The sequence below is a fragment of the Arachis stenosperma genome, chromosome 2, assembly GCF_014773155.1.
Source record: "Arachis stenosperma cultivar V10309 chromosome 2, arast.V10309.gnm1.PFL2, whole genome shotgun sequence".
Taxonomy (NCBI): Eukaryota; Viridiplantae; Streptophyta; class Magnoliopsida; order Fabales; family Fabaceae; genus Arachis; species Arachis stenosperma.
The window spans coordinates 49,735,059-49,749,301 of record NC_080378.1 but is presented as its reverse complement, the minus strand read 5'-3'; the positions used below and the strand labels follow the sequence as shown (position 1 = coordinate 49,749,301).

At 39.6% G+C, this 14,243-nt stretch overlaps 1 protein-coding gene across 1 annotated transcript; it reads right to left on the bottom strand.

The window, feature by feature from the left end:
- Positions 1-250: 250 nt before the first annotated feature.
- LOC130962867 (uncharacterized) lies at positions 251-796 on the bottom strand. Its single transcript, XM_057889025.1, has one exon. It carries the CDS (start codon positions 794-796, stop codon positions 251-253), a length of 546 nt encoding a protein of 181 aa, XP_057745008.1.
- Between the last annotated feature and the right edge of the window lie 13,447 nt (positions 797-14,243).

Here is a 14,243-nt window from a genome sequence, read left to right as displayed (position 1 = left end):
CTTCACTCAAAGCAGAGTTAATGATCACTGGAAAGCTATCCTCTTCACCAAACAATGCATATTTAAGATGTGGAGGCAGAGGCTTCAATTCTTATTTTGGCTTTTCCTCTGTCTTGCCTTTAGAGGAAATTTTAATCACTTGTTCCTCTAAGACATCTTGAACTGCTTCTATCTCTTCTTCTTGTTCTTCTTGACAGTTGGCTTCAAACACTTTCTCCACCAGATCTTCTATCATTTCCACTCTCATGTGCTATGTTTTCTCAGGGGGATATTGCATGGCTTTTAAAACATTGATGATCATTTGCTCATCATGCACCCTGAGAATCATTTCACCTTTCTCTACATCGATAATAGCCCTTGCTGTGGCCAAGAAAGGTCTCCCTAAAATAATTGAGTTATGTCCCTCTTCTTCCATGTCTAAAATAACAAAGTCAGCAGGAAAGATGAATTTTCCAACTTTTACCAACAAGTTTTCTACAACTCCATTGGGTATCTTAAGTGATCTATCAGCCATTTGAAGTGACATCCTTGTGGGCTTAACTTCTTCTATTGCAAGCTTTTTCATTAATGAGAGAGGCATCAAGTTGATGCTGGCACCTAAATCACAGAGAGCTTTCTCCAAGGTCATATTGCCTATGGTATAGGATATGATGAAACTCCCAGGATTTTTGAGCTTTGGTGGTAGGCCTTTCTGAATCACTGCACTGCATTCTTGGGTCAAGATCACTGTCTCTTTTTCATTCCAGCTTCTCTTATTGATAATGAGCTCCTTGAGAAATTTTGCATATAGAGGCATCTGCTCCAATGCTTCAGCAAGTGGAAGATTGATTTCCAGTTTCTTGAAAACCTCTAGGAATTTGGGAAATTATTGATCCTTGAGCTCCCTTTTGAACCTTTGAGGGTATGGCAAAGGAGGTGTGTATGGCTTAACCACATTCTTCTCCAATTGTGGTTGCTCTTCCATGACTTGTTTTCCCTTCTTTGAAGTTTGTAGTTCTTCCTCCTTTTTATTGGATATCTCTTGTTCATGTTTGTCTTCTTCTACTTGCTTCTTGCTGCCAATGTCATTCTCCATTGTTCTTCCACTCCTGAGTTGAATTGCTTTACACTCTTCCTTGCGGTTAGAAATGGTGTCACTTGGTAATGCATTGGTTGGTCTTTCAGCCACTGTTTGCTTGGACAATTGTCCAATTTGCCTCTCCAAATTTCTCAATGAGGCTTCATGGTTCTTGTTGGCCAATTCTTGATGCTTGATCATTTTCTCCATCATCATCTCCAAATTTGAGATTCTTTGTGATCCTTGGGGTGGTTGTGGTTGAGTGTGAGATGTTGAGGGTGGATGAAAGTTATTTTGGTTAGCTGAGGAATTATTGTGTGGATAGTAGTTGGATGGGAGATGATTATTTTGTGGTTTTCTGTATTGGTTTTGGTTAGTATTTTAATGGTTTTGATGGTTTTGGTGGTTTGCGTTTCTAGAATTATTTTGGCTTGAGTTTCTTTGCCAATATTGCTGGTTTCGGTTCTCTTCCCACCTTAAATTGGGGTGGTTCCTCCAAGATGAGTTATAAGTGTCTCTATGGAACTAATTCTGTCCAGCACCTTGGTTATGCATGTATTGCACTTGTTTTGGCTGTTACTCCTCATAGCTCTTTTCTTGTTGTCCCCACACCATTGGCGGTTGAGTGGTTGTGCTCACTGCTGTAAGTTGTAAGCCATCCATCCTCTTTGACATCATTTCAATTTGTTGTTGAAGTTGCCGGTGCATAATCTTATTTTGAGCTAAGATGGTATCAACTCCATCAAGCTCAAATACACCTTTCTTGGGGGCTGCTGCTTGTCTTTCAGAGGAGTAGAAATACTCATTGTTGGCCACCATGTCTATGAGATCATGTGCTTCTTGAGCAGTCTTTATCATTTGTAGAGATCCTCCTGAAGAATAGTCCAAGGCTTTCCTTGAACTCATGGTCAAGCCTTCATAAAAATTTTGCAGCTCCGCCCATTCACTGAACATTCCTTCTGGACATCTTCTAATCAAAGCTTTATACTTCTCCCAAGCTTCATACAATGATTTTCCTTCTAACTGCCTGAAGGTTTGCACATCAGTTTTCAGCTTAATGACTCTTTGAGGGGGGTAGAATTTGGCTAGGAATTTACTGACTAGATCATCCCAATTGGTGATGCTTTCTTTTAGGAATGTCTCTAACCAGTGTGTGGCTTTGTCTCTCAGTGAAAATGGGAATAACAAGTGTTTATAGATGTCAGGATGGACTCCATTGGTTTTAACAGTGTCACAAATTCTCAAGAACACAGAGAGATGTTGGTTAGGGTCCTCAGCAGCACTTCCTTCATATTGACAATTATTTTGAACTAGAGTGATAAGTTGGGGTTTGAGTTCAAAATTATTGGCATGGACATTGGGTGTTAAGATGCTACTACCACAGTTTCTTGGGTTAGGGATAGTGTAGGAGGCTAAAACTCTTCTCTGAGGTTGGCCATTGTTGTTAGCCATGTCCTCAGGTGGATTGGGGAGATTACCTTCCATCTCTTGATCTTCTTCTTCTGATTCTTCTCCAACAACTCCCTTCCCTCTTGCTTCTCTGCTTAATCTTAAGAATGTTATCTCTGGTTCAGAATCAAAAGAGGTGGAATCACCTCTTCTTCTGACTGGCATGCAACCAAAATAACACAAAACACAAATAGAGCACTGATGAGCAGATAATTTATACGCTTTTTGACATTATTTTTAGTATGTTTTTAGTGTATTTTAGTTAGTTTTTATTACATTTTTATTAGTTTTTAGTTAAAATTCACTTTTCTGGCCTTTACTATGAGTTTGTGTATTTTTCTGTGATTTCAAGTATTTTCTGGCTGAAATTGAGGGACCTGAGCAAAAATCTGATTCAGAGGCTGAAAAGGACTGCAGATGCTATTGGATTCTGACCTCCCTGCACTCGAAGTGGATTTTCTGGAGCTACAGAAGCCCAATTGGAACGATCTCAATTGCGTTAAAAAGTAGACATTTTGGGCTTTCCAGCAATGTTTAATAGTCTATACTTTGCCTGAGATTTGATGGCCCAAACCGGCGTTGCAAATCAGCTTCAGAATTCCCGGCATTTAACGCCGGAACTGGCACAAAAATTGGAGTTAAACGCCCTAACTGGCATAAAAGCTGGCGTTTAACTCCAGAAAAAGTCTCTACACATGAAAGTTTCAATGCTCAGCCCAAGCACACACCAAGTGGACCCTGGAAGTGGATTTTTACGTCATTTACTCATTTCTATATACCCTAGGTTACTAGTCCACTATTAATAGGACCTTTTGATATTGTATCTCGACCTCATGACACATTACACGTTTCTTATTGTATCTTCTACGGAATGAGTCTCTAAACCCCATGGTTGGGGGTGAGGAGCTCTGCTGTGTCTTGATGAATTAATGCAATTACTACTGTTTTTCATTCAATCACGCTTATTTCTATTCTAAGATATCACTTGTTCCTAAACTTGATGAATGTGATGATCCGTGACACTCATCATCATTCTCACCTATGAACGTGTGCCTGACAACCACCTCCGTTCTACCTTAGATTGAGTAGATATCTCTTGAATTCCTTAATCAGAATCTTCGTGGTATAAGCTAGAATTTATGGCGGCATTCAAGAGAATCCGGAAGGTCTAAACCTTGTCTGTGGTATTTTGAGTAGGATTCAATGATTGAATGACTGTGACGAACTTCAAACTCCTGAAGGCTGGGCGTTAGTGACAGACGCAAAAGAATCACTGGATTATATTCCGACCTGATTGAGAACCGACAGATGAATAGCCATGCTGTGACAGAGCGCGTTGAACATTTTTACTGAGAGGATGGGAGGTAGCCATTGACAACGGTGAAACCCTACATACAGCTTGCCATGGAAGGAGCCTTGCGTGCTTGAAGAAGAAGACAGTAGGAAAGCAGAGATTCAGAAGATAGAGTATCTCCAAAACGTCAACCTGTTCTCCATTACTGCAAAACAAGTATTTATTTCATGTTTTTCTACTTTTCAGAATTAAACCTGAGAATTATTGATATCCTGACTAAGAGTTACAAGATAACCATAGCTTGCTTCAAGCCGACAATCTCCGTGGGATCGACCCTTACTCACGTAAGGTATTACTTAGGCGATGATGATTGGATTTTTGACGGTTTAGAATTTCACTAATAAAATCTCGTTGTAAAGTATAGTTTCTAAACCAAACAATAATCCTTTCATACAAAAAGTTGTTTGTCACTAGTACAAACCCCCTAAAATTTATAAACCGAAGTATTCAAACCTCGGGTCGTTCTCCCTAGGAATTACAATAAAGTGTCTTGTTATTGATTATGAGTTATTTTGGGGTTTTGGATAAGAGGCATGAAAGTAAATGACAATGAAAATAAACTAACAACTAACAAAGCTCTTGGCAAGATGTGAGAACTAGAAATCCTATCCTAGTTACCTTTCTCAATTGTGATGAGAATTGTTCATTGCTACCACTTAGTTAACCTCTAACTATGGAGGGAAGTCAAGTGGATGAATCAATTTGATTCCTCAAGCCCTAATCATCTCCTAAAGGAATGACTAGCTTTAGAGATATTCAAATTAATTAGCAACTTCTAATTATCAATCAACAAAGGAATTAGATAACTCAAGAGTCACTAATTACTCTCCCTAGGCCAAGAGGAACAAAACCTACACTATATCTAGAAGAGACATTTCATCAAACACATAGAGTGCAATACAAGTAAACATTATTAAATGCAAGAATTAAAGGAATCTACAACTACAAAAACAAGAGATCAACAATAGAAAAGCAATGAAGAACAATTATTATGAATTACCTCTTATTGAATTGAAAGAAAATGGAAGTAGCAATAGTAGATCTACAACAAAGTATAAGAGCAATATAAAGGAAATTACAACAAAGGAGTAGAAGAATGATGAATGTAACAACAATGAATTGGGAAGTAGAAGTAGAAGGAAACTAAGATAAAAACCTAGATCTAAGAACTAAACCTAATCCTAATTCTAGAGAGAAGTGAGAGCTTCTCTCTCTAAAACTCTAAACTAATTCTAAGTATATTCTATATTAGACTTAGATGATTGATTCCTTCATTGATTAATGCCTTCCCCTTAATCCTTCATCCTTTTATTCCTTTCCCTTAGCAATTGGCGCCAAAAATGGGTTCAGAAACCCTCTCAAATCGCCAGGCACGTGTTGCATTAATGAGGTCATGTGCTGTCATCGACGCGTGCGCGCACGGTACGCGTGTGCGTCCCTGGCTTATTTCGCAATGTGCGCGCGAGCGCCTTGTGCGCGTGCGCGTGCATGGCCTAGATCAATTCTTTGGCTTTTCGTGCTTCTCTCCACTTGCATGCTTTCTTCCTTGCTCCCTTGATCCATGCCTAACCTATTTCATCCTGAGATTACTAGCAAACACATCAAGGCATCTTATGGAATCAAAGAGGAACTAGAATTCATCAAAATAAGGCTTAAAAAGCATGTTTTTACAATTAAGCACAAATACGGGAGAGATTACAAAACCATGCCAATTCATAGGTTAAATGCGAGAAAAGGTTATCAAAATACTCTAAATTCAATGCAAGATGAACCCTAAAAATGGGGTTTATCAGACGACCCAGTGCACTTGCTGGTTAGTTGTGCGGGATTGCAAAAGTGTGATTGCAATTTCGTGCACCAAGTTTTTAGCGCCGTTGCCGGGGATTGTTCGAGTTTGGACAACTGACGATTTATCTTGTTGCTTAGATTAGGACTATTTTATTTTTGTTGGTTTAGAGTCTTTTATTTGATTTTAGTTTCATATCATAAGTTTGGTGTCAATTGCATGTCCTTAGTCCTTTCTTGATCTTTAAAAATTCTAAGTTTGGTGTCTTCTTTGTGTTTTCCTTTAAAATTTTCGAAAATTTGTGCTTGATTTTCTAAAAATTTTAAGTTTGGTGTCATTTTGTTGTTTTTCTCTTTCCTCATTTCAAAAATCAAATCTTTTTTTCAAAATAATTTTCAATCATATCTTTTCAGTTGCTAATTCCAAAATCTTTTTAATTAATTAATTGATTTAGTTTTCAATTTGCTTTGATCTTATTTTCTTTTAGTTTTCGAAATTTTATTTTATTTTATTATTTTCGGTCAAATAAAAAAAATTAATAATATATTTTATACTTCACTTGTGAATCCATATCATTTCCCTTTCTCTATCATGGACCTAAGTGGAATTGAGTAGTCCAGAAGGACTCTGGGGTCATATGTTAACCCCATTACAGCTGCATATTGGAGTAGCATCTGTATACCTCCCATTAAAGCAAGCAGCTTTGAGCTAAACTCTCAACTCATTATCATGGTGCAGCAAAATTGCCAGTATTCAGGTCTTCCACAGGAAGAACCTACTGAGTTTCTGGCACAGTTCTTACAAATTGCTGACACAGTACGTGATAAAGAGGTGGATCAGGATGTCTACAGATTATTACTGTTTCCATTTGCTGTAAAAGATCAAGCTAAGAGGTGGTTGAATAACCAACCCACAGCAAGCATAAAAACATGGAGACAGTTATCAGACAAATTCCTGAATCAATTTTGCCCTCCAAAAAGGATGACACAGCTAAGGCTGGACATCCAAGGCTTTAAACAAAAGGATAAGGAATCCCTTTATAATGCCTGGGAGAGGTATAGAGGTATGCTAAGAAAATGCCCCTCTGAAATGTTTTCAGAGTGGGTACAGTTAGACATCTTCTACTATGGGCTTACTGAAAAAGCTCAGATGTCTCTAGACCACTCAGCTGGTGGATCTATACACATGAGGAAGACGATTGAAGAGGCTCAAGAACTCATAGATACTGTTGCTAGAAATCAACATTTGTACTCTAGTAGTGAGCCCTCTACAAAAGAAGAAGTTATAGCAGTAGCTACTGATCCTAATCCTCAAGAACAGATTGTTGAGCTTAATCAGCAATTACTCCTGATGACAAAACAGTTGGCAGAATTTAAAGAGATGCTCCAAGAAACTAAAATTGCCAACAAGAATATAGAATCACAGTTGAATCAGACAAAACAGCAGTTATCTAAACAGATAAAAGAAGAATGCCAAGCAGTTCAACTAAGGAGTGGGAAGACATTGAATAACACTGCTCAAAGTAGCAAAAAGCCAAGAAAGGAACAATTGACAGAGGATAACCAAACCACTGCCCTAAATCCCTCTGAGGATAGTAAGAGCCCAGAGAGGAATGTTCATGGCGTTCAAACACCAGAAAGGGGGGAAAAGCTGGTGTTAAACGCCCATTCCTTGCCCAGTTATAGCGCTCAAACGCCAGAAAAGGGGGAAAAGTTGGCGTTAAACGCCCATTCCTCACCCAATCCTGGCGTTTAAACGCCAATGAGGAATCAGACACCTGAGAGTGCTGATAGTAACCCCTCTAAAAAGGCTTCTCCAACCACCTCTGTAAGGAATAAACCTACAGCAACTAAGGTTGAAGAATATAAAGCCAAGATGCCTTATCCTCAGAAACTCCGCCAAGCGAAACAGGATAAGCAATTTGCCCGCTTTGCAGACTATCTAAGGATTCTTGAAATAAAGATTCCGTTTGAAGAGGCACTTGAGCAAATACTTTCTTATGCTAAGTTCATGAAAGAGATCTTAAGTCATAAGAAGGATTGGAGAGAAACTGAAAAATTTTTTCTCATTGAAGAATGCAGTGCAGTCATTCTGAAAAGCTTACCAGAAAAGCTTCAAGATCCAGGAAGCTTTATGATACCATGCACATTAGAAGGTGCTTGCACCAAGATAGCCCTGTGTGACTTTGAAGCAAGTATCAATCTAATACCTGCATCCACTATCAGAAAGCTTGGGTTGACTGAAGAAGTCAAACCAACCAGGATATGTCTCCAACTTGCTGATGGCTCCATTAAATATCCATCAGGCATAATTGAGGACATGATTGTTAAGGTTGGGCCATTCGCCTTTCCAACTAACTTTGTAGTGCTGGAAATGGAGGAGCACAAGAGTGCAACTCTCATTCTAGGAAGACCTTTCCTAGCAACTGGATGAACTCTTATTGATGTACAAAAAGGGGAAGTAACCCTGAGAGTTAATGAGGATGAGTTCAAGTTGAATGCTATCAAAGCTATGCAGCATCCAGACACATCAAATGACTGCGTGAACACTGATATTATTGACTCTTTGGTGGAAGAGATCAATATGACTGAAAGTCTAGAATCAGAGCTAGAGGACATCTTCAAGGATGTTCAGCTTGATCAGGAGGAACCAGAGGAAATAAAAGAATTTTTGAAAATTCCTCAGGAAAAGGATAAGCCTCCCAAACCTGAGCTCAAACCACTACCACTATTCCTGAAATATGCATTTCTGAGAGAAGGTGACATTTTCCAGTGATCATAAGTTCTGCTTTAAATTCATAGGAAGAGGAAGCACTAATTCAAGTGATAAGGACACACAAGACAGCTCTTGGATGGTCTATAAGTGATCTTAAGGGTATTAGCCCAGCAAGATGCATGCACAAGATCCTATTGGAGGATAATGCCAAACCAGTGGTTCAACCACAAAGGCGGCTAAATCCAGCCATAAAGGAGGTGGTGCAGAAAGAGGTCACTAAATTACTAGAGGCTGGGATTATTTATCCTATTTCTGATAACCCCTGGGTGAGCCTTGTCCAAGGTGTCCCCAAAAAGGGAGGCATGACAGTGGTTCATAATGAAAAGAATGAACTGGTTCCTACAAGAACAGTTACAGGGTGGCGTATGTGTATTGATTACAGAAGGCTCAACACAGCCACCAGAAAGCATCATTTTCCTTTACCATTCATAGACCAAATGCTAGAAAGACTAGCTGGTCATGATTATTACTGCTTTTTGGATGGCTATTCAGGTTATAACCAAATTGCAGTAGATCCTCAGGACCAAGAGAAAACAGCATTCACATGTCCTTCTGGAGTATTTGCCTACAGAAGGATGCCTTTTGGTTTGTGCAATGCACCTGCAACCTTTCAGAGGTGCATGCTTTCTATCTTCTCTGATATGGTAGAGAAGTTCCTGGAAGTCTTCATGGATGACTTCTCAGTATATGGAGACTCATTCAGCTCTTGTCTTAACCATCTAACACTTGTCCTGAAAAGGTGCCAAGAGGCTAACCTGGTCTTAAACAAGGAGAAATGTCACTTTATGGTGACTGAAGGAATTGTCCTTGGGCACAAAATTTTAAGTAAGGGAATAGAGGTGGATCAGGAAAAGGTAGAGGTAATTGAAAAATTACCACCACCTGCCAATGTTAAGGCAATCAGAAGCTTTCCGGGGCATGCTGGATTCTACAGAAGGTTTATAAAGGATTTTTCAAAAATTGCAAAACCTCTAAGCAACCTGCTAGCTGCTGACACACCATTTGTGTTTACACAGTGTCTGCAGGCATTTGAGACCCTGAAAGCCAAGCTGGTCACATCACCAGTCATCTCTGTACCAGACTAGACATTGCCATTCGAACTAATGTGTGATGCCAGTGACCATGCCATTGGTACAGTGTTGGGACAGAGGCATAACAAACTTCTGCACGTCATTTATTATGCTAGCCATGTTCTAAATGACGCACAGAAGAATTACACAACCACAGAAAAAGAGTTACTTGCAGTGGTCTATGCCATTGACAAGTTTAGATCCTATTTGGTAGGGTCAAAAGTGATTGTGTACACTGACCATGCTGCTCTTAAATACTTACTCACAAAGCAGGATTCAAAACCCAGGCTCATAAGGTGGGTGCTGCTTCTGCAAGAGTTTGATATAGAAATAAGAGACAGAAAAGGGACAGAGAACCAAGTGGCTGATCATCTGTCCCAAATAGAACCAATAGCTGGGGCGTCCCTCCCTTCTACTGAGATCTCTGAGACCTTCCCAGATGAGCAACTCTTTGCCATTCAGGAAGCTCCATGGTTTGCAGATATTGCAAATTATAAAGCTGTGAGGTTCATACCCCAGGAGTACAACAGGGTGCAAAGAAAGAAATTAATTTCAGATGCCAAGTACTACCTTTGGGATGAGCCATATCACTTTAAGAGATGTGCAGACGGAATGATCCACAGATATGTACCTAGAGAGGAAGCACAAAGGATCCTGTGGCATTGCCATGGATCACAGTATGGGGGACATTTCGAAAGTGAGCGAACAGCCACTAAGGTCCTCCAATGTGGCTTCTACTGGCCTACTCTCTATAGAGATGCCCGACAGTTTGTGCGTAACTGTGACAGTTGCCAAAGAGCTGGTAACTTGCCTCATGGATACGCCATGCCTCAACAAGGGATCCTAGAGATTGAATTGTTTGATGTATGGGGTATTGACTTCATGGGTCCGTTCCCACCATCATACTCAAACACTTACATTCTGGTGGCAGTGGACTATGTATCTAAATGGGTAGAAGCAATTGCTACACCCACTAATGATACTAAGACCGTGCTGAAATTTCTCCAGAAATACATCTTCAGCAGGTTTGGTGTTTCCAGAGTACTAATCAGTGATGGGGGCACTCATTTCTGCAATAAACAGCTGTACTCTACTATGGTCCGATATGGAATTAGCCACAAAGTAACAACTCCGTATCATCCACAGACAAATGGGCAAGCTGAAGTCTCTAACAGAGAGCTAAAAAGAATCCTAGAACGGACTGTAATTGCCCATAGAAAGGATTGGGCAAAGAGCTTGGATGATGCTTTGTGGGCATACAGAACAGCATTCAAAACTCCTATAGGAACCTTTCCATACCAACTTGTGTATGGCAAGGCCTGTCATCTGCCCGTGGAACTGGAACATAAAGCCTACTGGGCAACCAGATTCCTAAACCTGGATGCTAAGTTAGCTGGTGAAAAACGATTACTCCAGCTAAGTGAGCTAGATGAATTTAGACTCAGTGCCTTTGAAAATGCAAAATTTTATAAGGAAAAGGCAAAGAAGTGGCATGACAAGAAGTTGTTATCCAGAGTCTTTGAGCCAAGACAAAAAGTTCTGCTCTTCAACTCTAGGCTCAGACTATTCCCAGGAAAACTTAAATCCTGGTGGAGGGGTCCGTATGTGATTACAGGAGTGTCACCATATGGATATGTTGAGCTTCAGGATATTGATTCTGACAAAAAGTTCTTTGTTAATGGACAGAGGATCAAACATTATCTTGAAAACAATTTTGAGCAAGAATGCTCAAAACTGAGGCTTGAATGAATCTCAGTAAAGGTCTAGCTAAAGACAATAAAGAAGCGCTTGTTGGGCGGCAACCCAGTCATTAGCAGGTTATCTATTTTATTTAATAAAAGTTTGATGCATATTCTCAAAGGGCGATCATCAAAATTTAAGGAATTCACAGAGTTACAGAAGGATTCAGTGCAAAAAGCAGAGAAAAGGAGCTTGCTGGTGAAAAATACGCCAGTAAGGGGTACTCTGGGCGTTAAACGCCAGAATGGGTACCATTCTGGGCATTTAACGCCAGTAAAGGTACCATTTTGGGCGTTAAACGCTAGAATGGGCACCATTCTGGGCGTTTAACGCCAGGTGTGCAGCATCCTGGGCGTTTAGCAAAACGCCCATTGATGAAGGGGTTTCTGGCGTTTAACGCCAGCCATGATACCTGCCTGGGCGTTAAACGCCCATAATGGCCAACATTTGGGCGTTAAACGCCAGAATGGATACCATTATGGGCATTTAACGCCAGATAGGTGGGGGACAGAGATTTCGTTTTCCACTTCAATTTTTTTCAAACTTTCCTGTTTTGATCCATAATTTTCTACATAAACACATTTCAAACTTTCATCATTCACCTTCAAATTTTCAAAATTAAAATCATTCTTCAAATCTCTTTCAAATCCTTTCCAAATCTTCTTCAAAAAACTCAAATATCTCTCAAATTCTTTCCATATCTTCTCAAATCCCTTTCAAAATTTTCGAAATCTCTCCTCCTCCCTTATAAATATACGTTCGGCCATTCCCCCTTCCCTACCATTCGAATTTGCTCTCCTCCTCTCTCTCATCTTTCTTTTCTTTTGCTTGAGGACAAGCAACCCTCTAAGTTTGGTGTGTTTTTCCGTGATCACTAAGCTAAGGCTCATCAAGATCATGGCTCCCAAAGGAAAACAAACCAATTCTAGAGGTAAGAAAGAGAATGCTCTAAAGGATCTTTGGAGTCAAGAGAGGTTCTTAACCAAAGAACATGCAGACCATTACCACAAAATAATGGGTCTAAGGTCAGTGATCCCGGAAGTTAAATTTGATATGAAAGAAGATGAATATCCGGAGATCCAAGAGCAAATTCAAAACAGAGGATGGGAAGTTCTAACCAACCCCGAGACAAAGGTTGGAAGAAACATGGTTCAGGAATTCTACTCAAATCTGTGGCTGACAGATAAGCAGAGAATGACTAGAACTGCTTTCCATACCTACAGAACCATGGTCAGAGGGAGAATTATTTACTTCCATCTGGACAAAATAAGAGAGGTCTTCAAATTGCCTAAACTACAAGATGATCCTGAATCCTTTAATAGGAGAATGGTGAGAGTAGATAAGGGGTTGGATCAAGTTCTAGAGGACATATGCCTCCCTAGAACCAAGTGGATGACCAATTCAAAAGGTATCCCAAACCAACTCAAGAGGGGAGATCTCAAACCAGTTGCAAGAGGCTGGTTGGACTTCATAGGGCGTTCTATCTTGCCCTCTAGTAACCGTTCTGAGGTTACTAGCAAGAGAGCAGTGATGATTCATTGCATTATGCTGGAAAAAGAAGTGGAGATTCATCATCTGATTGCTTGTGAGATTTACACAATTGCAAACAAGAACTCCACTGAAGCCAAACTGGCTTACCCAAGCTTAATCTCTTTGCTATGTAAAGATGCTGGGGTGAGGATGGGAGTAGATGAATTCATCCCAATTGAGCATCCAATCACCAAGAGGTCAATGGAAGGACAAATGCAAGATAACTCTATCAAAAGGAGCGTGCAGGAGTTCCTCCCTGAACTTCCTGAAATTGACTACTGGACTCGTCTAGAAGCATCTGTTGCCAAGCTGCAAGAAGCTATGGAACAAATTAAGGAAGAACAACAGAATCAAAACTGCATGCTCTGCAAATTGCTGAAGGAACAAGAGAAGCAGGGGCGTGAGCTACAGGAGCTGAAGCGCCAGAAGCTCTCCCTTGAAGGGTCAAATACCCCACAAGTTGAGGGAGCATCCACTTCTCAAGATCAAGGTTGTTGAGTTCTAACTCTGTGATAATCTCTATCATTAGGAGCCTATTTGAGAGTCTTTTTTGAATTTGTTTTCTACTACTATTAGTCTTATCTTATATCTATTTTTGAGTCTTGTTCTGAATTCATGAGTAATAAAATCTAAGGTTCATGTCTTAAAGCTATAAACGTCCTATGAATCCATCACCTCTCTTAAATGAAAAATGCTTTAATCACAAAAGAACAAGAAGTACAGGATTTCGAATTCATCTCTGAAACTAGTTGAATTAGTTTGATGTGGTGACAATAATTTTTGTTTTCTGAATGAATGCTTGAACAGTGCATATGTCTTTTGAATTTGTTGATTAAAGAATGTTAAACTTGTTGGCTCTTGAAAGAATGATGGAAAAGGAGAAATGTTATTGAGGATCTGAAAAATCATCAAATTGATTCTTGAAGCAAGAAAAAGAAGTCAAAAAAAATATATTTTAAAGTGATCCAAGGCAAAAAGAGTGTGCTTAAGAACCCCTGGACACCTCTGATTGGGGACTCTAGCAAAGCTGAATCACAATCTGAAAAGGTTCACCCAGTCATGTGTCTGTGGCATGTATGTATCCGGTGGTAATACTAAAAGACAGAGTGCTTTGGGCCACAACCAAGACTCATAAAGTAGCTATGTTCAAGAATCATTATACTTAACTAGGAGAATCAATAACACTATCTGAGTTCTGAGTTCCTATAGATGCCAATCATTCTAAACTTCAAAGGATAATGTGAGATGCCAAAACTGTTCAGAAGCAAAAAGCTACTAGTCCCGCTCATCTAATTGGAGCTAAGTTTCTTTGATATTTTGGAGTCTATAGTATATTCTCTTCTTTTTATTCTATTTTGATTTTCAGTTGCTTGGGGACAAGCAACAATTTAAGTTTGGTGTTGTGATAAGTGGATAATTTATACGCTTTTTGGCATTATTTTTAGTATGTTTTTAGTGTCTTTTAGTTAGTTTTTATTAAAT

Bases quoted from the DNA above. Each gene is read 5' to 3' on its own strand.
- LOC130962867 (XM_057889025.1), bottom strand. From the start codon at position 796: ATGCCTCTATATGCAAAATTTCTCAAGGAGCTCATTATCAATAAGAGA.